This window comes from Daktulosphaira vitifoliae, unplaced genomic scaffold (assembly GCF_025091365.1).
Source record: "Daktulosphaira vitifoliae isolate Bord-2020 unplaced genomic scaffold, ASM2509136v1 Scaffold_3, whole genome shotgun sequence".
Lineage (NCBI taxonomy): Eukaryota > Metazoa > Arthropoda > Insecta > Hemiptera > Phylloxeridae > Daktulosphaira > Daktulosphaira vitifoliae.
Window position 1 is genome coordinate 20,499,176 of NW_026099574.1, and position 27,389 is coordinate 20,526,564.

Consider the following 27,389-nt stretch of genomic DNA (forward strand, 5'->3'; position numbering starts at 1 on the left):
TAATGGAAAAATCGCAGGAAGCACTGATAGACATACCAAAAACCGAGTATAAAAAATGTTTCGAGGATTGGATCAAGCGCTGGCATAAGTGTGTTGCAGTCGATGGGGATTACTTTGAAGGGGACAATATAGATTTAGATGAATAAACTTGTATTTTTAATTTTCTGAATAAATTCCGGGAACTTTTTGATCAAGGTGGTATTTTATAATAAATATATATGTATATATAAAGCAATAATTTGGTTTTTTAACAGTAGCATAACGTCAAATTTGGTGTACTCTACTTTTTTTCAATTTAGTCATTAAAGTTATTTAATGTATAAAAATATGATTGAAAAAAAGACGGAGTTAAAGTTGAAAATACTGTCTATCACACTGTTTCATAAAAGTTGAGATTATATGTTAGTACAAAAAATGGTGATGATAATAAATAAAGTTGTACAAAAGGCAAACGGGAAACCACTGTACTTAATAATTCCCCATCATGCGCGAGTCTTATTTTCAAAAATTAACCTAATGATTAAAAATAAAAAAATTATCGTTAATGAGTATTTACGCACCGACAGTATACAGGATGATTATTATATTATAAATGAGCTATATATATGTATCACTCTTTATATATAATCTTTGAACGTTTTAATATCAATTGTTTTAGACGGATACTATGGACGTGTGTTCAAATGCTGCAATACTGGCACAACAACTTACTCTTATCGAACTAGAGAGGTTATCTTATATAGGGCCTGAAGAATTCGTCCAAGCATTTGCCAAAGACAGTCCACATGTAGATTCTTCTTTCAAAGATATGAAAAAAACCAAAAATCTCGAATCCTATATTCATTGGTTCAACAGGCTAAGCTATTTGGTAGCATCTGAAGTGTGCAAGGTATTTATCAACTATTATCTATAAATTTACATTTACAAAAATACAAAAACGTTTCCTGTTTTATTGAATTTTAGCATTCAAAAAAAAAACAACGAGTAAAAGCCATCGAGTTTTGGATCGAAACTGCTAGAGAGTGTTTTAATATTGGTAATTTTAACTCTCTAATGGCTATTATAGCTGGACTTAATATGTCACCCATCAGCCGCCTTAAAAAAACAGTAAGTATTCTATTTTACTTAGAAATGATAATCCAGATTAATGTTAATGACATTAACGTTTGTTTTTACTTAAGTGGCACAAAGTTCAACAATCAGCCAAATTCACTATTCTGGAGCAATATATGGACCCATCTTCGAATTTCAGTAGCTACAGATCCACATTAAAAGCAGCTTTGTGGAGGAGTGCTGGTGCTACGGATCAACGGCAAAGGGTTGTCATACCATTTTTCTCATTGCTTGTTAAAGACATATATTTCCTTAATGAAGGATGTCGGAACAGGTAAAAACTTTAATTGTGTACATATTGAATGTCAAATATTTGTGCGATTCGAAGAAAAATCTATGTAATCCAGTTTGACTGATGTTTAGTCAGTAAAAATAAAAAAAATTAATGCAATCATCTTTTTATTAATCTCTAATTTGGTTATTATTTAGTTTAAATGTAGAAATCATAGTATTTTTTCCTTTTATATTGAAAAAAACATTGTTGTCTAGTAAAAACAAATACACTTTTTATATGTTATCGTATTTGTCATGCCTTTTTAACTAACCAACAAAATGTTCATAATATAGATTAGACAACGGTCACATTAATTTTGAAAAGTTCTGGCAGCTAGCTAAACAGGTGACAGAGTTCATTTCGTGGAAGCAGGTGGCCTGTCCGTACGAGAAAAATACCAAACTTGTGTTGTTCTTGTTCACCACGCCTGTGCTTAACGAAAAAGGTTAATTGTGTTTATAACTTTTTCATAGCATCTTTTATTGCCCCGGCACTTAAGTTTCACCATACGTTCATTACGTATGATGTTCTGTTACTATACTCACCCGCATTTTGTTTTTACTTGCAGCACTTACGTTATTATCATTTGAACGCGAACCGCCGGACAACAGCGTAGAAAAAGAACACTACAAAACTTTAAAGTATGTACTTCAGAAATAATTTTATTATCTGAATAAAATCAGAATGCGATTTAATGAAGCTACTTTAAGTCTTTAATTGTTAAGAAAATTATTAAAACATAATTTGTAAGATTATAAAAAATAAGCTTGTATCCAAATGATACAATCTTTGTGTACATTTTTTAAGTATAAAATGTGTTCTATAATAAAATATAAAAGGATCAACTTTTATATAAAATATTAATCATAAAAAATTATTAGTATCATCCTTCAAGATACAAAATAAAATTATTTTTCAACGTGTAATTAGCTTATACATTACATTTTTATGATACTTAATCTTTTTTGGATATAACTCATGGTAATTTAAGTAACAATCGCATAACATCAGTTCTCATAATCTTATGGGAAATTAAACATTTTTTTTTTATATGAAAACTTTCTAGCCTGGAAATATTTAATATAATATTCCCAACCCGAATTGTTAAATTTATTTTTTCGTTGTTGAATAACCATACACTTTTGATTTCATTGTATTAAACTATGTTTTTCATAAAAAAATGATATATTACAGTATATCAGAAACTGTTATTGAATAATGTTACCAATAAAATTAAGACCATATTTAATTTTTTATGGTATTAAAAGTGAATTATTATCTGACAAGATATTCTGTATTAACATTATGTAATAGAATAACATATAATATAAGTTATTATTAAATAAAATACAAAACGAAAAATATAATTTTAACTAATATTTTATTTTCAGGACTGCATTGTAATATGCTGTATTTCAAATTTGGATACACAACACCGTGACTTTTTTCTTCTGATTTCTTCTAAGTCTGTTTTAAGATTTTTCAAAGCACGTAAAGGTGTAAATGTTTTTTTTTTCATTAGTTTATAAGTTTAATTATCATTGCACTCAATGCTTCCATGTTAGTATTGCGTTAATCGTAAATACAAAATGATATATATATATATATATAATTATAAATAAAGTAAATATTAAGAATATCACTTAATTTAATTTATAATTTAATAAGATGTATTTTTGTATGTACTTATACTTTATATTCATTGAACTTATGTTCATAGTTTCCATTTAAACATATTGTTTTATTTTTCAGTATTATTTTTTCAATCAGACTAACAAGTTCCTCTTAATATTTTATTATTTTGTATAATTTATTTTTTGTACAGTACAAACATTGAAATCCTTTGTAAAAAAAATTGAATATTGTGAATAATAAATATTAAACAATTTTTAAAATGATCTTATTTATATTAGTTTAAAGTTATTATTTATAATATTTTTCTTTATATTAATAGACTTTAATAGTAAAATGATATTAATTTTTAAAAATATTATTCTGTAAATAATAAATCAATTAGATTACTTCATGATAAACAAAGCAGCTCAGTTATATATACATATACAGAATGAAATATTTATGTATTTAATCATTTAAAAACCTAGCACAGTGGGGATGTGATATAGTTGGGTCAACTATAATGATATCTAACAGTGATTAAAATCACTATCATAAAAAACACTTCGATGCAAATCTGTAGATAGTGTTTAATTATATCAAGTTATGGTAGTTTATGGTTTATGGTTTATAAGTCTAATATATGAATAAATATATTTATAATATATACATATTTAAAGGGAAATGGTTTTATTAAAAAAGAAAGTATGCCGAATGAAAGAGGTATATAAATAGTACTTATCATAAAAAAATTGTATTAATACAATCCATACATTTTTCATAAAGTTATATAAATATAAAGTTAAATATGTAAAATAGAAAATCAAGAATTTTCATACAAAAATAGTATTCGGTAGCAATTTCACCGTGAAGACAAAATAAAGTCCGAAATTATTTTTTTCCATAATAAAGAATATTACATTAGCTTTAATTTAAAATATATCTGTGGCTTGGTGCAAGAAGGGCCAATGTCAAATTTTAACAATGTTCAGGAATTAAAATATTAAATTAGCCAATTTTTAAAATTTACATAAAAATTTTTAATTTTATGTAGGAACTCTAAAAATGCTATTACTTAATTAAATTTTATTTTATTTCACTGTATGGGTCTCATTTTGTTTTTAACTACAAATGTAAAAGTTTTATAACGACATTGGCCACTCAAAAAAAAAAAATTATTTGCTTTTTTTTGACATTGGCCATAAGTTTGATTGCAAAAAATATATATTTTGTTCATAAAATAACTTTATTTTATTTTTAATTCACAATTTTGTCTTTTAGTTTCAATTAAAATAAAAAATCAGTTCATAACATTATTATTTACTATAAAAATTAAAAATATTTCACTTTTGTATGTTTTACAGAATATTTTAAACTTAAAACAACCAATTTAAATAGCACTATATTTTGTATAAACTTAATAAAGAATAATTAATAAAGTACACTTATAAATAAAATTTAGAAATTTCAAATGTTATCACATAGTTTAATTTAACATAATAAGTCTTTATTTTCCTCTGAGATTTCTAACAAATCAGTAACAAATTAGTTTAACAATTTAAAGTATAACAACCTAATAAAATACACTTACAAATAAATACACTTACAAAATATTTTAACAGTTTAAAGTATATTAATTTCAGTCCCAGATGAAAGATAGTATGATCTTGTAAAATTTCTTCTACTCATCATTTCTGAGCCTTTCCAATTTTTTATTTGTTTCAATAACCGATGAAGCTATGAACTGCATTTGACTATCTTTTGGAAGGTTATAGAAATTTTTAAAAATGTTTTCTCTTTGCTCATGAGTAAATTTTTCTGAGCATTTTAGTCTACAAGAACATGGTGGTTGTAAAGTATTTTTAGCAACTAATTGTCCCTTTGTATTAACATATTCTTCACCTTTTGTTTTTTTTGATTTTTCAATATTTCTTCCCCATGTTTTTGGATTACTTAAACGTTTTCTAGTTTTAGGACCCTCTTGTTTTTGACGTCCCCTTTTCTTTTGTGATATATTAGTACTAGCAGAACAACTCTGTATTACAGAATAATTTGTTTCAATATTGACAGTACATTTTTCAGAATAAGCATCACTTTGTATTTCTGTGTTAATATTATCAATTTCGTTAATTTCAACACTAATTGAGTCGTCAGAATCCGAGTTAAATGAATAACTATCGATTTTATTTTTACATAGGACATACTCATCTGATGAATAATCATTGATATCAGTGATTGAATCTGAGTCAGTACTATAACATTCTTCTCCGTTTTTACTTGAATTTGCAGACGTGGAACCTGGTAAATTTATTACGTTATCATTACATAAAAAAAATTAACTTATACTTATCAATAGTTATAGAATAAACTTACTAGTTTGACACATTTGCATTAACCGTCTAGTTCTTGAATTCATAGTTTTGATTTGCATTTGATCACATTTTCATTTATAATTATTAGCTTATTACGTAGAAACACAGTAAATGGTAACACTTAGATTTTAGTAGTGACCAGAAAGTATGAAAAATCAAAAATATAATAATTTATTATCAATATAATCAAATAACGTTATCTGTCAGTAAACAATGTGAAAAAGGCCGAAGTCAGTTTGTACCACAATACCATTAGTCCTAACTACACATTGGCCATTTTTTCAATTAATAATTTTATTGATATCTAGCCAATGTAATGATAAGCCCTTTTTTCAAAATAATAGTTATGTTTAATGACGAAAATTAAAATGGCCAATCTTGAATGTAAGTTGGTCACACTCCTTCTAATACATTAGCCGTTTTATCAGAATATAAAAAAAGAAAAAACGAAAAGATTGGCCCGATAATCTCAATTTCGTCAAAATATGACATTGGCCCTTCTTGCACCAAGCCACAGATATATATAGAAGTGTCAGATTTTCTGGAACACTTTCAAAAGTTAATTTGAAAAGGTTAATTTTTTTTGAAAAAGTTGTCATTTTGAATCCCCTCCTGTAAGCAGGTTAAGTGTTCTAATTTCAAAAAAATGATATCAAATGAAATCAAAATATCTAAGTTTTCAATATAAAAAAAATTAAGTTGATTTGTTAATTTTTGAAAAAATTATGGTAGTTTAAGAAAAAAGAAGTGAAAAAAATTAGGAAATTTACCAATTTCAAAAATTGTAAGTTTTTTGAAAATTTTCTCCATTTTGAGGAACAAGGGAAATTTTTTTTAATTTTTGAGGGTAATGTCCTCGAACAGTTACGTTTTGTAATCTTTTGACGTATCATTAAAAGAAATCAGTTCGGTGAGAGCTGAGAAAAAGCGAAAACATAAATAAAAAACACATCATAGTAAAATTAATACCTTCTCAGCTTCGCATCGAAGCTAAAAAATTAAGTTGACAATTTTACAAATTATAAGGAATGAACAAAAAAAATACTTAATAATAGATAATTAAAAAGTTGGTATATCTAAACATTTTTTAACACAAATATTCCTGAAATATTTCATATTTTATAAATAATTAAGTGGGTTATGATAAACGAATAACTTAGTATATATAGAGTAATTCATTAAAGATATAATACTCATTTTTAAATTTTTATTTCACAATTACACATTGTTGAACAATTTGTTGCTATCTACTATAAAATAATTTGTGACCCATTAAAACAAATGATTGTTGTGCCTGGTATTACAAAATTAAGTTAGTAATGAATTTCTATTTTCCAAATCTTTAAATAATTATAAAAGCGAAAAAAAAATTATAAGAACAAAAAATGTTGGTGTTATTTTTTCTATCATATTACAAGGTACAAATAGCGCTTCTCAATTAGGAAAATTAATGTTAAAGTTTATTCGTGAATGGATAAAGAAAATTATTGTAGATTTTTTTGAATTAAAAAATATTTTTCTTCACAAAAATTTTAATTTTTTTTTGAAAAAATAAGTTTTTTTTCATTAATAAATCACTCTGTGTATACATAATTATTTACACGTGTATTTTAATACAACTATTAAAATATTTATATTAACTGTGATACAAAGCTGAAAAGTTATTAAATTTATTATAATAAAATTTTGTTTGTGTGTTTGTGGCCATTTTTTCTGAACTTTCACCGAATCTATTTTTTAAACAATATATCAAAAAATCAGAAATAATATCTAGCTGAGGCCTATTTCAAAAATTGAAAAATTTCCATCATTTCCATTAAATAAGGGAAATCTTCCAAATATTATAATTTTTTAAATTTGTAAAATTTAACTTTCTTTTTTTTTTGATAATTATTATAATTTTTTTTTTAAATGATTGAAACGAAACATTTTTTTTTATAATATCTGACATTTCATCTCCAACAAAGAGGATTAAAAATAACAACTTTGGCCCCGTTTTCTTCGTTCCCCGTAAATAGTGAAAATTCTCAAAAAAATTGCTATTTATAAATACGGTAAATTGAGATATTTTTTCAACTTTTTTGTATAAAACTATTATAAAATTTTCAACTCAATTTTGAAACATTCGATACTTAAAAAGTGATGGATTTTGAAAATGTTCAAGAAATACACCGAGCCTCAAACACATATTAAATTAAAGCTCGTACTACATACTTAATGTTAAAAAAAAATTGACCCAACACAATATATAATCTAATGTGCATATGGCTGCCGTAGTAAAAAATTAAACTATTATTGTGCTAAATTTTTTTATTTACTTTTTTATTATTCGACATCGTTATACCTTGTAAAAAAATTATGGATTTATACAATTTTTTTTAGTACTATATACATATCTACAATATCCGCCATATTTTTTTAAAATTAAAACACTGTACAAATGAGAGGTTAGAGTTATGGTGTCACTTATATTCATAGATGTTATATTATTATATATAATTAACATTGAATATAAAATTAAACTTATATTGTATTTTGAATCAAATATTTAATCATCCCTATTAACAAATTATTTAAAATATTTATCTGATTATTATATTTATTTTTTTATAACATTCTTTTGTTTTTATTTTAAATTAATAATCGTATTTTAACATTTTATTACAAAGATAAATAAGCGTATTTATATTAATGGTAATTGAAAATGGTAAAAATAGTAAATTATAATGACATGTTTTATTTAAAAATTTATGAAATTTTTAAGTTTTTATAATTCAAGTTATGTAGTTACATATTTTAAACTAATATAAATTATCTACAAAGTAATATATTAGTGGAAATTTTACGAAGAGGTTTATAAAATAAATTAACTTTTGTGTTTTATTACAAGTAAAATTTAATCTATACAGACACAGGTTGATTTGCATATTTAAATATCTTCTAGAAATACAAACTCTAGTAGTGTATTTAAAAGTTAATTACGAATATTATGAAAAATCCGGATTAATTCTAAGTATTTAATTAATATTTTAACGTTCTTTTCGGGGAAATAATTTTGACTTAAATGTTTGGATCGTAAAAGTTAAAGTATTTAAAAAAAGAACAATTTAAGGAATTATTTGATATTCAAAAAAATTTTTAAAAACATTAAGATTTCCTTTTGAAGGTCATTTACTTATCAAAACCAAATGGTTCATAAAAATATTACATATTTAAATATTTTAATAATTAGAATAATTAAATAACATGGTTAAACATGATTACGTAATTATTAATAAATGTATTTAATTAAAACATTTTATCTTACTTTAACTCCTTATAATGAAGTTTCTAATATTGAATATTTCAATTAATAATTAAAACCTTAAATATTGATAAGAACAATCAATTTTTCCAAATAAATTAGATACATTGTTACTAAAACATTGTGTGTCAATAGCAAGTATATTATTAAAAAAATTATAAACCATAAGAAATTTTAAAAACAAAACTTTGTTACAATGTACTGGGAAAAACATCATTGGTTCATTTACAAATAAAATAAACTGTTCACAAAAATTTAATTTTAAACAAATTTATTTTCTAAGATTTTAGTTATGGAAATTTATTAAAAAAAAATGTCACCTTAAAAAATGCCTGTTAAAATTTATGAACTGATACAATTATTTTATTTCTAATCATATTTTTTCTCTAAGATTTTAATTTTTGCAACGGTAAATTTAATTTTCTAATACTCATCAGAAATTACCTCATTGAAATTTATTTAAAATCATAGGAGCTAATATGGGAAGCTTAGCCCTCCCTCCTGGTGATAAATTACCCCCCCTAAAATTATTCTAGGTTTTCTACTGTCCAGTAGATTAAACCTATTTACTTTTTTTTACTGCTCTTGTTGTTTACACACAGCCAATGTTTATTAGTTAATAATGAGTATCGTGGACTGCAGTTTAATAAAGTATAAAGCAGTTTTTGGGGTACTGTATATTATGTAAACATTTTTGATATCAAGAGTAGCGATATAAATTTTTTTTTAAAAAGCCTCCCAAACCTCGATCATTATTTGGCTTATGTCAATAGTGTTATTTAATATTGAAATAGTTGGAGTTTTTCTTGTCAGTAATTCATAAGCTCATTTTAGTATCTATCGCACAAATGAATTTTTTAATTATTGAAATAAGTAAAACTCAGGAAAAATTGATAAAATTATTTTACCACTTTTGGCTTGTCCATAAAATATACAAAACATTATGAACTCAAGGGTAACAACTTTTCATTTATTCAAATTAATTTTAAAAATTTCATTATTATGATTATGTAATAATATTTATTAACATAGTATTAAAATATACGTATACGTAAAATATAAAATAATTGCGTAATAGGTTTTTTAGAAAATTTAAATATGTTTGAGTAAAAATTATTTAAGACAAAACTAATTATTTGTCATTTAAGATTTTAACAATATAAATAGCTAACTAAATAAATAAATGAAAAAAGCAACTAAAATTGAATGTCTATTTCATCAAAAACTATTCATGGAAGAATTTAAAAAATTAGAAATTTAACTAAATCTTTTAGAAGATATTAAAAGCTTCTTACTCGAGCTTTCATATTTAATGATAAACAATTTGTATATTGATTTGTGTATATTACTGTTCTCTGTGATATAATTGCTTAGATGCCTGTTTTTGCCGCCAAGGCACGTCATGCCTAAAGTGAAGTGATCGATTATAAATATAGAATTTTTATCTACTCCCAATGAAAATGTATTTTGATATAATATAATTAATAAAAAAATATGTTCATGTTATTATTTTAATTTCAGTTGTGAATTCTATGTCCAATAACGAATCGTTCTATTCAAAGAAAAGTATAATAGTTCAGGACAATATATCAGTAAAATTATATTGCTTGTAGATATTAGGAGCTGCTGACAATTGGATTAATTCCTATAGTTATTAAAAATTTTAATTTGTACAATAAATTAATATTTTGAAAACCCACTTTTATATTTATTAAGTTTGTAACTTAATAATGTTTCTAGAAATGTTTTAATTGTAGGTAACATTTGACCTGCTTCCTTACTTACTTAATACCATGTACACTAATACTGTAATATACTCATTACTATCATAATTTAGGTTAATAGTGGGCTACCCTATTTGCGTTCATACTAATGGCCTTTTATTTAATCTTTTCGATTAAAATAAACACTTCCAATTATACATTATATTCATATTCTTAGAAAAACATTATTTTTTTCAACTAAAAAATTAAAATGAATAATTTAGAAAAATATTTAAGAAACACATACTGTCTAATTATAATATATTACACATGTATTACACATAAATTAATAATTATTTCTATTTAATTATTTTTATAATCACTATTTACTGAGAAGATATATGAAGGGTTGAGCGCAACAGTGGCCTAACCCTCAAAATGTTAAAAATTGAGTTGATGAAATAATTTTGTTTAGAATAGAAAATATTTTAATGCAACAACGGTCTATTTTAGTTTTTTTAATTTTACACTAGATAGCAACACTATTTATGTTGTTGCATTAATAAATTGTATATGCTTGTAATAATTTTAAAAGATGTATCACACACATTAACTGTTTGATGGCATAGGCCACTGTTGCGCTCAACTTCTCATATATAAGTTATATTTTTCATTCTTTTCACTTTAATTTCAATAATTAAACGCAATGTGTTTATCTTAATCTTAAATATAAAAAGTATATCAACGTTATTTAAAATGTCAAAACGATTTGTATACTATTCATCTATAATAATTTATTTACTTTATGTTTACTTACCAATAAACAACTATTATAGTTGAAAAAATAGTGTTAATATACTTTGTAAAATTATGAGTTACGATTTATTAACGTAAGTCGCAGGCATTTGTTAGTTTTGTCAGTATTATAATTGATGAATTAATATAGTGTATCTGTAATAAAATTCCAGTATAATGTACTCATTGAAAGGGCTTTAACCTTCTTTGGATATTCTGCTGAATCTTATTATAGTGAATAAACAAAAATGAGATTCATAATCTTAGAAATAATTTTTTCTCGTCTGAACGATTCTTCCTATAATTGATACTGTGCGTGACTGTTAAAAGTGTGCAAGTTATATTATTATTTATGAAACTTACTTATTTTAGACAAGAAACCTTTTGGAAATAATAACGTCTTTTAATCACGAGAACTTTTCTACAAGAACATTATAGAATACACCATACTGTTAGTTGGCATGTGTGTAATAAAGCTCTCATCCCATAAATATCACAGAAAATGGCATTGCATTAGAAAGTTTAGATACTTTTCATTTTTCTTACAATTAAACGTCAACAACAAATGTGATATAAAATGCAATTTTGTATTGTGTGGTACATTTTGCTTTATTTCCGTCTCTAAACATCAACAATGTAAATTAAGTTTCTTAAATATCTACAAAATAAGTATTGCCACTTTTTTGTTAAAAACAAAATAGATAGTTGAACAAAAATACATGCTCGAAATAATAATTTAACAATAGCAAAATTATTCAACAATTCAAGCAAATTTTTAAATAAAATTTATCTTAATTTGTGTATTAAAAAATTAAAATATTAAAATTCTCTTTTATTTGAGAAGATGTTATTGAGACATGTTTTTATTAAATGAGTTGCGTGCTGTAAGAGTAATATATTTTAAAACATTTAATGTTAAACATGTTTCACATCAAATACAGGTTAGTGTTAGTGAATTTTTTTCATAAAAATTGATACGTTGTAAATTGATTCAATTACATATCACCACTCAAACAATAATAATTTTCATAGAAAAATTTGAATAACACTTATCTGTATTTAATGAGAAAAATGTTTTACATCTGTTCTTTGCTTTATACAATTTTTAATATTTGATACAGTATAAAAGAATCATAAAAGTTAAAATGTTTCTTATTTTTAATATTTTACAGAAAAAATAACTACTGAAGATTAGTATGATATATTAGCTTCAATGCAAAGCTGAGAAGGTGTTAGTTTTGTTATGATGTGTTTTATTTTTATATCTGTTACCACTTTTTCTCAGCTATCACCGAAATTTTATCATCTTAGATTTGGTCACAATCTTTTACCAGCTTTTTCTTTTTTTTTATCTCTTAATTCTTCTCCTTATTGTATTTTTTACAACGAAGAACATTTAGGCAACTTTTCTCATTATCTATTAAATCGTTCTTTACTATCTAAAAATAGAATTTTATTAGTCAGTATTTTAGTTCTTCATAAAATTCATAATCTCTTATCCGATATAATTTGAAAGTCTCAATATATTGTATTTATTAATTATACTATTTCTTTAATCCAGATGGAAATATTATTATTTTAATAAATTTAACGATCAACTAAATATTAATTATTAACATTTGGTATTTATAATAGTCGAGGTGTAATATTTGTAAAATTAAAAACTTAATTAATAAATAAAAATGTTGCTTTTTCTTAACTATAAAGTATGAGTAATGTTAATTATTAATAATAACGTTAATCCATGTAAATGTATGTTCGATAATCTTAAAGGAGGAAAAAAGTTTAAGAAGTGGTTGTTCACTGACCCGTACTTTTATACTGCAGGTTTTTGGTGAGGGTATGTCTCATTATGAAATTTTCGCTAAAATAAAAGTTGAAGGTTTGTTAAAGTCAAATAAGATAGGTTTTTAAGTCTTTTTTTTTTCACTTTTAAATTCGATGCAAAGCTGAGAAGGTATTAGTTTTACTATAATGTGTTTTTTTTTTTTTTTTATGACTGTTACCACTTTTTCTCAGCTCTCACTGAATCGATTTATTTCAACGATATGTCAAAAGATCACAAATCATATTTAGTCGAAGACATTACCCTAAAAAATTGTCATAACTTTTTTAAAAATGACAAAATCTATATAATTTATTTTTATAGATGCATGATGTCTTTACCTATCATTTGGTATATTTTTTACCTGACCCGTTACTTGCCCACAGGGAGGCATTCAAAATGACAACTTTTTCACAAAAAATTAACTTTTTCAACTTAACTTTTGAAATTGTTCCAGAAATACTGACATTTTTATATATACCATAAATTAAAGCCATGTAATATAAAAAAAAAACTTTCGGACTTTATTTTGTCTTCATGATGAAAACAGACATTAAAGTTAATAAAAAAAATACGATTTTTGTAAAAAAAATTCTTTTTTATATTTTTAACTTTATAATGCTATAACTTTTTGAAAAATGTATAGATCATTATATTTTTTTAATATAAGTACTATTTATGTTTTATTAATATATATATTTATTTATTCATATAACACGGCCGCCGGGGATTGACGGCCGGTTATAGAAAGTGTACCGGAAATCATGTGAAAAAAAGAGGCACGGTATGGGATTAGAACCCGTGACCCAAGGCGTCGTATAGACAAACCTTACCACTAGGCCATCGTGCACTTGTGATTCAGATCCCGATACACTTTCATTTAGGTTGATAACGTGATGTGCGGCTGACAGAAACACGGTACCGTGTCACATATATTACACTTATAAATCATAAAACTTGTAATCAGAATATAAATTATGAAATTGGGGATTATGTAGCTTTTGGAATAATTTACCAATTTTTTAAAATTAAACACTATCTACAGATATGCATCGAAGTTTTTATGATAGTGATTTTATTCACTATCAGATATCATTATACTTGACCCAACTATGCCACGTCCCCACTGTGCTGAGTATTTTTAACAAATTTTTTCCTAAAATCTACTTTAAAAATGACAATCCTGTTTTTTTTTACATTTTTCGCAAATTTAATTTTAAAATTTAAATAAATCGTACCCAAGTTATAGTAATATAAATTATACATTCCTAGTGTATACAGTTTATCTTTTAAAAATAGACTATAGAAAATATTTTAAACAGGCGGAGTGGTAAATGGAATGCCGCTAACCCCGGCACCTATACTCTCAAGATAAAGAAATAGATCTTCCATCACATTCTTGCTTATTGTCACTGATCTCTTTATTTAGAGGACATTGAACGACTGGGAGGCATTTCAAAGTAAAATAAAAACAGAAAATAAGGTCAGTACACAATCAGTAGCCTTGGTATTGTTAAAAAACTCCAAAGAAAGGCATGTAAAGGCACATAAAATATGAGTAAAGAAAGATTTATATAATTTTAAGAAACAAGCATCTCTTTTTCCATCCATAACGCTACCTTTCCAGGCCTCTGAAAATGTTAAATCCATTAGAGAAATTAAAAAAGAAAAGTAGCAGGGAAAGATGGTATATACCCAGAGTTCCTTCATCACTTGGGGCTCAAAGCTACAAGATGGGTAACCGGTATATTGTTGCAAATTTTCTGTTATGGAGAATAGTCTAATATATAGAAGAATCATTTTTAGTGGCAATTATCAAGTCAGGCAAACTCCCTGAGTGCCTAAAAAGTTAAAGGTCTATATCTCTACTAAACGTAATATCAAAATTCATGAAAAGTTATTCTAAAACGATTATCATCTATTATTTAAAAGGCTATACTCAGCTATTAGGGAGGCTTTGGGCGCTTAAGAGATTACTGTAAAAAAGTTTCAGTCTTAACATCACACATAGAAAAATTTTTTAACGATCGCCAAATAGCAGGAGCTGGCAATGAAATATTTTACTTATGATAACATAAAACAATCGCTGTGTACTAAATTAAAAAAATTTTATTGTGTTGTTAAAAGGTTCTTCCGAACATATTTAATAAATAATTATGTTCTCTAACAAGGTCAAAATATGTAATTTTATAAATATTGCAAACATTGTCGACTAGAAATTATTTTTAAAAAAATTTTACCTTTCTTCATCATAATTTTCAAAAAAATAAATTCGGATTTTATAATAAAATAATTAAAAGTAATATGGTTGATATAAGACATGTTTAAAGTAAAATAAATGTTTTTTTGACGAAATATTTTAATTATTCTATCCATTTAGTTATTACATATAGTATTAGTATTTTAGTATTACTTACACATTTTTACTGAAATTCTTATTGAGTATAATAAAATTTTAACTGAAGTGTTAGATATTATTACGTTTAATTATCTGTTGTAATAATTTTTCAAAGCCAATTTATAATGCAATTTAAACAATTAGGTTATTTTTAATTACTTTATAATAAAATTATTTTAGAGCTAGTCCTAATTGTAGTATATTATATTTGAAAATCAATTTTATTATAATAACTTGAACTCTTTTTGGTAATTATGAGACAACACATTTAACTGAAAATAGCTTGGGAAATTTATTTTACATAAATGAATAATAAGAACTATTTATTTGACACATTTTCGAGTTATGTTGGAGTCATTTAAAATAAATCCGAGTCAAATTAAAAGAAAAAAAAATTATTTAATTAAATAATTAGATAATTGGATTTTTCTGAATTTCCTAAGCATTAAAATATTTAACTATCGTAAATTAATTATTCAATTCTTAATTATTCTTTTGAAAAATAATACATACATCAAATTAACATACTGTATGATAAATATTCCAATTATTATTATAATATTAACTTTCAAATATTCGATAGTATATGTTAAAGAAATCTATTTTTTAATAAGTTATATTTAGATATTAGTAAAACTATTAATCTAACAATAAGTTAATTATTATGTATAATGAAGCTATTTAAAAGATAAAAAAAATATTAAATGTATGCACTAAATAAGTTATTAATAACATAAAAAAATTTTCAAGTTTCATTTTATCGACTTTAACTTTTCAATGTATTAAATTTGCTATGATATTTTTTTATTAGTCTGTTTACATAAATTCCAATGAAACAACAAATAAATTTGTATGCTTAAAATTTAATAGAATATCTTATGTTTATTACTTACATGTAATCTTTGATATTTCCTTTATACACTATATATCTAAATATACAATAAACCCTTTACAATATAGTATATTTTGATGTCATCTTTAGCAATTTTAATGTTTGATATTATGCCATTTAGTCGTTTAAGCGTTTACAAATTAAATACAATTGTGAAATAAATAATAAAATATTTTTTAAAATATCTTAAATTTTAAATGTTGTTCAGTATAAGTTTCTGGAACTTGTCAGATTTATTGCAGAAAGAGTTCATTACACTAGCTGTAACTATAAAACTGATTTGAAAATCTGAATAATTCATTAAAATTTATTTATCTGTTATTATTTTAAATTTTTAATATTTAAATGATTATCTATTTTTTCAAGATAAATTAAGACTATTTATTAGAGTGTTATTACACAGATGAAACACTAATTTTTTGTGTATGAATAATTGGCAATTAATTTGATTTGAGGAATTTTCACACGTTTTTTTTGAGTAAAAAATGATTTTGTTAAAATTTATGTATTTTTAGTTCATTTGTGTAAAAACATCTCGGTTATTTATTCCGTATTTTTCTTCTCAGAAAACAAATAATTAAAATGGTATTAATTTTATTTATGGACAAATAAAATAATAAATCATATTATAGATGAACAAAAAAAGTGCGTGTTAAGAACCGAAATTCTTTAGTATTTGGTAAATTGTTCACGTAAAATGAAACTTTTGTATAAATGGCAAGTAGTACAAAATAATAAATGATCATAGGTGCTGTCAGTCTTGAAAAATCTATTTAAAATTTAATTTCTATGTTGACCATGAAAGTGATAGTTTATATTTTTCAAAACAATTACAAAATTACTCATATGTAACTGTTAGTCCTAATTATAATTAGCCCTAACATATATGTTTAATAGTTATTAAAATTATTAAGCATACATAATTTGTCTAGGTAATGAGCTAAAAAATAAAATCATCACAACACATTGATTATAATTAAGTTGTTTAGTTGCAAAAATATTTATATCTCAAAAACCAAAATTTTTTTGCAGATATACATCCTTTTGTAACTGAACGACTCAATTCATTTTTGTTTTTTTATTTTAGCAAAAATTAATCACTTTTAAAACATACTACAGTACTATTTTATACAAATAAATCCTACAAATGATTTTCGATAGCCCTTGTGTAATTTCTTATTGGTATCGTAAGTTATATACTCACATTAGTAAGGTCCTATAGTATAGAATCTGACGGACGTATAATTAACTAAAAATGTGAACATTGAATAAAATCAGTTTTTGTATTTTATACTATAGTCTAAGATTAGGTTCTTGACGAGAACACTTAATTTTTAAAAATCAAGTTTGTAAAACTAGATATTTTGAAATTATAGTACGTAAATTCATAAAAATTTATGTATTGGATATTTTAACCATTTTAAAGTTGCCAATACATCAAAATATTAACTAATTTATCGTTTGAAAAATTTAATTGGAATACTAAATAAATATTAAAATTATATGGTGTTCATTGTAATTGTTTCAAATCAAGTAAAAATGATCAAGGTCTTAATTTAAAATCGAATAATTAAGCATTACTAGAATTTAAGTAGGTGACCTCCAATAAAAAATAATTTAAAAAGAATTAAATTAAAAGATTATAATTTGGTTTTAATAACTTTCCACAATAATCAAAGAATTGTGTTACGAAAAATCCAATAACTTTTGATGTCCTATTCAGGAACGGTTACAGAAAAATTTTCCAAGAGGTGTAAAAATTAAAAGTATAAGACATCGGAGCAATTCCCTATACTCTATGAATTAATAAAGCGTGATTTTGTCCACTCCCAAAATTCATATGATAACCTAATTTTTACTGAAAATGACATTTTAGAATTGTTGTGAATAAAAAAAAATCCAACATAATAGGGATATGGTTGAATTGGAACTAGTATAGATGATATCTGACATAGACTAACATCATAATCATAAAAAATTTACGGTAGCGTATTTTTGAATTATTCATTTCAATTTTTTGAATTCAAGGAATTTTTCAAATTTTTGGTACTAAAAGGTTCAATTAGATTGAAATGGAGACATTTGAACAGCGACATTGGTCCAGTGAGAGCGAAGTATTTTCATAGACAGACACGTGGTAAAACCAAAACCTTCTCAGTTTCGTAACAGTGTAAAAAGGTTAATATACATTTTTATTTTTTTGTAAAAATGATCTCAAATATACACCTTGTACATTTGTTAAAAGGGTAAATAGTTGTCATAACTAATTATAAAGAAAAAAAAATGTTTAGTATAATCCATAAAGTTTATAGTACATAAATAGCGTCAGAATTAATATTGATAATGGAAATAATACAAGTTAGTAAAATAAATTATACCAATAATTACACAATTATTCTATTTTTATAGAAATCAATAGTTACAAATAAAAAAAAACTTACTATAAATTATGAGAGAATCTTTTAGATTGCGTCATTTTATGACTTAATATTTATTTTAATCGACAATCAAATTTAATAGACTTAAATATTTATAATGTATATTAGATTTTTTTGCAAACTTTAATTTTCATGGAGCCCTTTGGTATTGTGTTATGGTTTAAAATATTTTAACATTCACAAGTGGTCAAATATTGACTAATATTTATGAAAAAATCATGAAATATAATAACTATTAATGTAAATTTTATCATTATTGTATTCATGGATGTCAGAAAAATATTTTGTGAGGAGTCCTAGGCAACTCTCCTAAACCAAGAATTTAATGATAGAATTGTACTAAGTACTACACGAGTGACACAACCAAAAATTTTATTAGGGAGATTATAATTTCAAATAATTTTGTGGACATATTTTTGCAATAATTAATATTTTTATTTCAAAGGGACGAGTAAATAATAAAAATATCACTCTTCAAATAAAAATTTTCAAAACCACACTGGAAATTTTTTTTAGTAGTATTTCAATTTATAAAATAAATAAATTTATGAAGAGTTTTTTTTATAGATTAAAAATAATATTATTTGTGACAGGGAGCACAAATAAAGTCGATCAATTACAATTATTTAAGACTCATGTACTACATTTGTTCATCTGTATAAAAAATAGCTTAAAAAATTTATTTATAAATACAACAAATGGTGATAAATCAAATAATAATGCAGTACTATATTTTATTACCCAAATCGAGAATATAAATTGCTAAGAAAAATAGATGCATGAATATTTCAAACGTCACATTTTATAAAAGAATTTATTTCAAATATTTATAAAGTCTATACTTTGTGATTATAGTTTTTGTTGAGTTTAACAAAAATGTTAATAATTAAAAGTATAATAATTAGCGTATGTGTTGTAATTGGTTTTTCAACTGAAAATACTTCATCTGTAATGCATGATCAGGTTTTTCTAAAACTATAAATTTATGATTTTATTTGTGACTCACAATCAAATGTTAAAACACTAAGACATTTAAATAAAATTGATGAAATAATTGTTATGTATTAGTTTTTTTATAAGATCGTTTTTCAATTTAAGTATATTTTATGATCCTTAGGAGTTCATTCCTAGTTAATCTACCTTACATATTTATTATGGCTAAATAAAAAAAATCCTAATTTTGTCTCTTTTAATTTCAATCTTTAACTATAAATTATTACAGATAATTCATAATAGATTTCTTTATCATTAAATATAGAGTGTTCAGTAAGTAAAGAAACGGGTTTCTATTGTTCTCATTCTTTGTAACAATTTACCTGTTTTCTTACTTACTCAACACTCAGTATAGAGCAGATGAAAAATAACAGGTTTAAAAACATAGGACTTTTGACATTTCTATAAAAATTTTAGTTATAAAATAAAAAATAAAAATAATAAATGGACATTGACATGGACATACAACTTCATTAAATCCACCAAATTTTATCACATAAAACATTAACCATATTTTTAGTAATTATCGGCTAATGACCATCAAAGTTGTTTTCAAAATAAAATAAAAACGCAGTAATATCACGTAGAAAAAAAATGTTTAAATTTAAAACTTGTTAATATTGTACATATTGAATATATTGAATAATACAATAATAATTTATATTCATACAGATTAATAATCCAAATCCAAAAGATTGGAGCAAAATTACTACAACTTTCAATAAAGGTATAATACTGCAACAATATTAATATAAAACAAAAATATTAATTACACGATGACGTAGTATATTTAGCAAATTTAAAAATAGGAAAGTTGTGATGTAAAGTAGAGTCAAATTAAATTAAATTTGAATATAATCTCATTACTTTTTAATATTTAATTTATGATTTAAATATAAAAAAATTATTATAGGTAAGTTTAATAAATTTTAACATGTATACGATTTTCCTTATTATTATTATTTATTAAATAAATATATTTATTTAAAAAAAAAAAAAATTAGTAGTGGGTTTAATCCTAAAAAAATTATTATCGAAATATAACATAAAAATAGTAACTTGATTTACTGAAATAAATTATAATTAATCTTCGATATTAAAGTCTTTTTACTAAAAATAATTTTTTTTAGACGGAATAGCAGTAATTAATTTAGATGGAGCTTTACATATTGCACGCAAATTTTCTACAAATATTTCTATTGAAGATATTAAAATGATTTTCAGTTGCTATAATTTGAAATTAGACGAATTTATTAATGCAGATCAATTACAACGTGGTTTGAGAAAACATTTAAAAAAATATATTAAAACTAGAAGTATAGTCCAATTTATGAAACAAGTTTGGATTAAAACAACATCTCAGGTTAGTTTGAAATTTAAAAATATAATTATACATTTCTGAATTTCTTAACAAATGGTATAAATGAGTTATAATATGTTTTAGGGAGAAGTAAGAGAATTTATTAGAAACAACCATATGCGACATGCCTTTAAAATAAAAAATGACAGATCCACAAAATTCGAGGTAAATAAAACATATATAATTGTTGACAAATAAATTTTAAAGTCATCAATTTTAATATTTATTGAACATGAACTGTATTTTAGTTTGATCCAGAAAGTCCAGAGTATGTAAATGGAATACGAGTTGAAATAACTAATGGTAAATAAAGGGATAGCAAAACATTTACACAAAACATATCTTATTGACAAATATTTTTCGAACAATATATATTCCCTTTTTTAAGTAATACCTAATGTTAACCAATTACTAACTTAAATTTAAAAAAAAGATAAAAAACTGTTTTTTTTTTCAATTATTACCAAGCAATAAATTAAATGTTCATTTTTTAAGAAAAAGATAGGCTTGAAAAACTAATTATGAACATTATAAAAGTTCAAAGCTTATAAATTTATAAGCTTTAACTACTTAAATAGTTCATATCGCTATTCACAAAGAATAATGTAATAATTCAAAAATATAACTTTGAGATTATGAGGTCGCTGGATTTACGTCCTACTTTTAGCTTCGATGCGAAGCTGAGAAGGTATTGGTTTTACTATAATGTGTTTTTTTTCTTTGTATCTGTTAGCACTTTTTCTCAGCTCTCACCGAACGGATTTCTTTCAATGATACGTCAAAAGATCACAAATCGTATCTAGTCGAAGACATTACCTTCAAAAATTGAAAAAATTTCACTCGTTCCCCGTTAATGGGGGAAACCTCCAAAAAAATTAAAAATTTAAAAATTGCTAATTTTCGAAATTTTTTCAATTTTTTTTACTAAAAACTGCCGTAACATTTTCAAAAATGAACATATCAATATAATTTTTTTTTTTATAGATGCTTGATGTCCTTACCTATCATTTGGTATATTTTTATTTATAAATTTAACCCTTTATTTTCCCACTGGGGGGGATTTAAAATGACAACTTTTTTACAAAAATTTTACTTTTACTCTTAACTTTTGAAAGTGTTCTGGAAAGTCTGACACTTTTATATATATCTTAAATTAAAGCTAATGTAATATACTTTATTATGAAAAAAAAAAAAATTTGGGACTTTATATTGTCTTCATGGTGAAAATGACTACCAAATGCTATTTTTGTGAGAAAATTCTCGATTTTAATTTTTACATTTTTAACTTTATAATTCTATAACTTATTGAAAAGTGTATGGATCAACACAATTTTTTTATGAGAAATAATATTATTTAATCATCCCTTTTTCATTTGACATACTTTATCTTAATCAGGATATAAATAAGGAAATAGCAGATCATGTAGCTTTTGGAATAATCTATAATATATCATTATGAGTCAGATATTTGTCAGATATCATTATACTTAATCCAACTATGCCACGTCATCACTGTGCCGTGACCCCCCTGTGCTGGGTTTTTTATAATAATTTTCAGCAAAATATCAAAACTTTGATTTACATAAAGGAGCCACAGCGTCCCTGAATACATTTTATTAGTTTTAATTTAATATAGATTTACAGAACTTAAGTTTTTGGGAAAATTATCAAAAATTGAAATGAAAAAAAAATTTAGATGTGATTTTTAAGCCCACAAAGTACCTTAGTTAATGATTATATTTTTTTAAAAAATATGTTCTAAAAAGTATACTTGTCATAAATATTACCAATGAAAATTTTATTTTTATCATAATTTAAATAGTTGGACCGATACATTATTTGCACCAAAATTTACATGATTATCGACATAAGAAGTCAGTTACTCAAAAAAGACCGCATAGTATCTTAGATAATAATCGTATTAAAACCAAAAATCATGTCGTCACCAAAGTAAATGTTTGAAATATTATAAATAAAAAATTCATATAAATCCGTTTAGTTTTTAAAAGTTTATTTCAATATGAATTAAAAATTATGACACACATAGCCTCAACTACATACACTTTGTGATCTTTTAATGTATCGTCGAGTAAAATCAGTCCCGTAAAAACGAAGTAATGAAGTATACGGACCCTCCTAAAAAATTGAGGCAAAGTAAAACTAACAGTTTCTTAGCTATGCATCGAAACTAATTAATCATAATTCACATAAGACAAATTAAATGGATTTGGTTAATCTCTAAAAATATCTTTGACACTTTAATTTTAATATTATTTTTAGGAATCAATCCATCTGCTAAATCAGTTTCACAAAATAAAAAAGCCAAAACTGCAAACATGCTAAATTTTCAGTTTCTTAAAGCATTTAAAACAATGAATTACGATTTTATACACCATTAAAAAAATTAATATATGATCTTAAATTGCACATGAAAATTTATGAAAAACAATTAGAAATATATTTAAACATTTAGATCTTACATAATTGGTTACATAAAATTATAACAAAACTATTGTTGGAAATATGTTTTAAAAATTCCTTAATGAGAAAATTTGATTGATGATCGATCATAACTTTGTGAAAAATGATTAATATTTTTGAACAAATATTGGCAGAAAACAAGGGATTTAAATTGTTTTTTTTTTTTAATTTTTAGATAATACACCTGTGGTCAATTTTCAAAGCGCTATATGGCTAGCCCGTAAATTTGATACCACTGTTAATGAAGAGTCAATGACTAAAATGTTCCAATATTTAGAAGTAGCGATAAATGAAAAATTAAATATGTTTCAATTTCATTTCGGATTGGCTTACTTAAACATTTGCTGTAAACATATTAAAGTAATATCAAAAATGATGAAAGAAGTTTGGGAAAAAACAACAAGTAATGTAAGTGTTATTCCGAATTGTGCATTAAAAAGAATTTTAAAAAGATAGTTACTAAAATAATATTTTCGTACGAGTACTATACAAATATGTTTTATATTTAAATTCATTAATAGCATCTCTATTAATTTTCAATTTTATATATTCATGTATTTACAGGAAATAAAAGAAAAGCTTACAGATGAAGATATAAAGAAAATATTTAAGTATAAAAACAAAATTTTAAATAACTAGAAAAACTCAAAAAAAATTCTAAAATTATTTTATTAATATATTTTTATTATAAGAAATTTAAAGTATTTTATAAATAAATTTTATTTTTAAATTCAAATAAGTATAATTAGAAAAAAATGAAAGTGGTAAAATGACGATCATTGTTTTAAATTTGAATAAAAGTAACAAAATAAATGCAAAAAAGCCTAGCTTTAACTTTGTTATTTAAGAAAAGCATATTGTATCTTTGAAAACTCATTATTGTTATAATTAAATGAAGAAAACACGCTTTACTAAAAAAATGACTTGGTGGACTGTGATTTAAAAAAAAAATTAATGAAATTACTGAGTCACATGATTCTGAACAAATTCTTGGCGAAGTTTAACAAATTTTTGCTATTCTCCGAGAGCGTTTTAATAATTTAACTTCTTTCAGGAAAAATATTTGCTAACAACGGCGTTTTCTGATTTATAGTTTGTAACATTATACCTTTATTTTTTACAGTTCTGCAAGATTTTTTTTAATTCATTAGTATGTTTTTAAGAAGGCGTCTATGTTTGCACATTATTATTTTGTTATTGTTTGAAAAAACATTCATAATTCATTACATTTTGTTTTAATGCATAATGACTTATGCTATAATTTCAATACAATTTACATTACTTTGTATTGATATTATAAGTAATTAATTAAATATTTATAACTGAAAAATAATTAACAAGTTTGATTAAATATTCTTTAAAAAATGATTTAGTTCTATTTATTAATTGTAACTGTCAATAGTTTAGCAAATTATATCATAAGTAAATAATCAACTTATTCATTTCTTAAAATACTCATAAAAATTCATAAAACGCGTATCTTACATTAAAAAAAATTTAAGGGTAAACGAATAATTTACACTCACTTTATTACATTTAAAAACTTCATGTTTAACACTAATGTAATTGGGGGATTTATGTATCATATACCCCCCAATAAAAAAAATTATATAGTGAAAATACAATTTCTGTTTCATTTGGAGAGAGAAATGAATAATTTTTTTTGTATATTCCTCTAAAACGAACTTCTCATTAACCCACTGATGAACAAAGAATTACACACTGCATAGGCATGTATATTAATAGTATTTTTAGCTTCGATGCGAAGCTGAGAAGGTATTAATTTTACCATGATGTGTTTATTTTTTTTTTTATTTTTTTTTGTGTCTGTCACTACTTTTTCTCAGCTCTCACTGGACCGATTTCTTTTAACAATACGTCAAAAGATCACAAATTGTATCTAGTTGAAGACATTACCCTTAAAAATTTAAAAATTTTCCCTCGTTCCCCGCAAATGGGGGAAATATCCAAAAAAATTACAAATTTAAAAATCGACAAATTTTGTCATTTTTTTCACTTTTTTTTCTTAAAACTTCCATAACTTTTTCAAAAATCAACAAATCAACATAATTTTTTTTTAAACTAAAACCTTAGATATTTTCCTTTCATTTGATATAATTTTTTTGAAAATTTAACACTTAACCTGCTCATGGGGGGGGATTTAAAATTGCAACTTTTTTACAAAAACTAACTTTTTCAACTTAATTTTTGAAAATGTTCCGGAAATACTGCGTCCTTTAAACATATATCAAATTAAAGCTTATTTTATGTACTATAAAATGAAAAAAAAAAATTTGTCCCGACACTTTATCTTCTGCATGTAAACGGTTGCCGTAGTTAAAAAAACACTATTTTTGTGTTAAAATTTTCGATTTTCAATTTTTAATTTTCAACTTAAAAATGCTATAACTTTTCGAAAAATGCATGTATCAGCACAATTTTTTTTTTTCTAAATACATTATAAGTACATCTTCCATTTGACATACTTTTTATTAAAATTAGACAATTTCCCCTTATATAGGGGGGGTTCAAACTTTGAAACATTGTATAAAAAATAGAACTTTTTCAACTGAACTTTTGAAAATGTTCCGGAAATACTGCGTCCTTTAAACATATATCAAATTAAAGCTTTTTTTATGTACTATAAAATGAAAAAAAAAAATTTGTCCCGACACCTTATCTTCTATGTGCAAATGGCTGTCGAAATTATAAAAAAAATGTAATATTTGCGATAAAAATCACCTTTTATAACGATGTTTTTTGTACTTAAAACTGCCATAACTTTTTCAAATATTAACTAATCAAAATAATATTTCTTTATATTGAAACCTTAGGTAATTTTCTTTCATTTGATATCATTTTTTTTTGAAAATCTAACACTTATTCTGCTCACAGGGGGGATTTAAAATAGCAACTTTTTTACAAAAACTAACTTTTTCAACTTAATTTTTGAAAATGTTCCGGAAATACTGCGTCCTTTAAACATATATCAAATTAAAGCTTATTTTATGTACTACTAAATGAAAAAAAAAAATTTGTCCCGACGACCTATCTTCTATGCGCAAAAGGCTACCGTATTTAAAAATATGCTATTTTTTATTAAAATTCTAGGTTTTGTATTTTATTTTATTTTAAAATATTTTATTAGGGGAATAAACTGACTTTCATGAATATTATATAATTTCATTGACATAGAATAAAGTTCATAAGACATATGATATTATACTTATTAACATTTTTTACTTTTTTAAAGTCGAAAAAGTAATTTTTAAATTTGAGTTAGCTTAAATAGCCAATTTTATCATGCAACAAAAATCAACGAATAGTTGCCGAATGGGTAACACCTTGATCTTTAACGCCTAGGGTACGAGGTTCAAATCCGTTTGTGGCTTCTAAAATTTTGCATTTTTTTTTTGAGTTAGAATAGAATTTTCAAATCATTTGATATTTATCTCATTTAGATTCAATAATTTCAATAAATATAAAGGATCTTATCACTATAGTCTCCCCTCGTGAGAAGAAATTGATATTCATGTTAATATTATTTTACTATGTGGTTCTTTTTCTGGCTACGATTTATTTTGCCAACCCTCACTAGACCTACTTTTTTCAACGATACGTCAAATGATTCATTTAAGTTTATGATATTTAAGTTAATGATTAGTTTAAGTTATTACTCTTAAAAATCAAAAAAATATTCCTTATTCAAATAAAAAGTAGCTTAACTAGATTTGTCCATACAAACAATTAAAATCATTAATTTTTAATATTCTTAAATTATTTATTGTCGAATTAAATTTGATATGATAAAAGTATTCAACTACAAA

The 27,389-nt window shown here is 23.9% G+C and overlaps 3 protein-coding genes and 1 long non-coding RNA gene across 8 annotated transcripts in view; 2 read left to right on the forward strand and 2 right to left on the reverse strand.

The window, feature by feature from the left end:
* Positions 1 to 3,099, forward strand: part of LOC126901942 (uncharacterized) — a 108,346-nt gene extending 105,247 nt beyond the window's left edge. The window contains exons 7-12 of the mRNA XM_050678901.1: positions 659 to 889; positions 964 to 1,107; positions 1,182 to 1,387; positions 1,681 to 1,832; positions 1,956 to 2,028; positions 2,779 to 3,099. Coding sequence (XP_050534858.1) covers positions 659 to 889; positions 964 to 1,107; positions 1,182 to 1,387; positions 1,681 to 1,832; positions 1,956 to 2,028; positions 2,779 to 2,791 — 819 coding nt within the window. The 3' untranslated portion in view covers positions 2,792 to 3,099. The remainder of the gene's footprint in view (positions 1 to 658; positions 890 to 963; positions 1,108 to 1,181; positions 1,388 to 1,680; positions 1,833 to 1,955; positions 2,029 to 2,778) is intronic.
* Positions 3,100 to 3,841: 742 nt separating this feature from the next.
* LOC126901948 (uncharacterized) lies at positions 3,842 to 6,404 on the reverse strand. Its single transcript, XM_050678908.1, has 2 exons — positions 5,375 to 6,404; positions 3,842 to 5,299 (listed from the first exon to the last, which is right to left on the reverse strand). Exons 1-2 carry the CDS (start codon positions 5,430 to 5,432, stop codon positions 4,683 to 4,685), a joined length of 675 nt encoding a protein of 224 aa, XP_050534865.1. The 5' UTR covers positions 5,433 to 6,404; the 3' UTR covers positions 3,842 to 4,682.
* Positions 6,405 to 9,900: 3,496 nt separating this feature from the next.
* Positions 9,901 to 17,722, reverse strand: LOC126901952 (uncharacterized). Of its 4 annotated transcripts, none has more exons than XR_007703155.1 (5): positions 17,495 to 17,722; positions 12,448 to 12,614; positions 11,539 to 11,796; positions 11,198 to 11,485; positions 9,901 to 10,083 (listed from the first exon to the last, which is right to left on the reverse strand). It is a non-coding gene; the product is annotated as an uncharacterized LOC126901952 (long non-coding RNA). The 4 variants fall into 4 exon arrangements; XR_007703154.1 differs by having other exon boundaries at positions 9,901 to 10,638; XR_007703152.1 differs by having other exon boundaries at positions 9,901 to 11,485; positions 17,495 to 17,715.
* A 1,779-nt stretch (positions 17,723 to 19,501) lies between these two features.
* Positions 19,502 to 24,756, forward strand: LOC126901947 (uncharacterized). 2 transcript variants are annotated; one of them, XM_050678907.1, is made up of 7 exons: positions 19,502 to 19,676; positions 20,394 to 20,448; positions 20,852 to 21,084; positions 21,166 to 21,246; positions 21,330 to 21,384; positions 23,738 to 23,970; positions 24,127 to 24,756. In XM_050678907.1, the coding sequence occupies exons 1-7, from the start codon at positions 19,605 to 19,607 to the stop codon at positions 24,199 to 24,201; spliced, it is 804 nt and encodes a 267-aa protein (XP_050534864.1). In that variant the 5' UTR covers positions 19,502 to 19,604; the 3' UTR covers positions 24,202 to 24,756. The 2 variants fall into 2 exon arrangements, with proteins under 2 accessions (XP_050534864.1, XP_050534862.1); XM_050678905.1 differs by having other exon boundaries at positions 19,502 to 19,691; positions 24,127 to 24,755.
* The last annotated feature ends 2,633 nt before the right edge of the window (positions 24,757 to 27,389 follow it).

Bases quoted from the DNA above. Each gene is read 5' to 3' on its own strand.
- LOC126901948 (XM_050678908.1), bottom strand. From the start codon at position 5,432: ATGCAAATCAAAACTATGAATTCAAGAACTAGACGGTTAATGCAAATG. The intron at 5,300-5,374 runs GTAAGTTTATTC...TAAATTTACCAG, and splicing joins AATGCAAATGTGTCAAACTA to GTTCCACGTCTGCAAATTCA.
- LOC126901947 (XM_050678905.1), top strand. From the start codon at position 19,605: ATGTTAATAATTAAAAGTATAATAATTAGCGTATGTGTTGTAATTGGT. The intron at 21,247-21,329 runs GTAAATAAAACA...ACTGTATTTTAG, and splicing joins ACAGATCCACAAAATTCGAG to TTTGATCCAGAAAGTCCAGA. The intron at 21,385-23,737 runs GTAAATAAAGGG...TTTAATTTTTAG, and splicing joins ACGAGTTGAAATAACTAATG to ATAATACACCTGTGGTCAAT.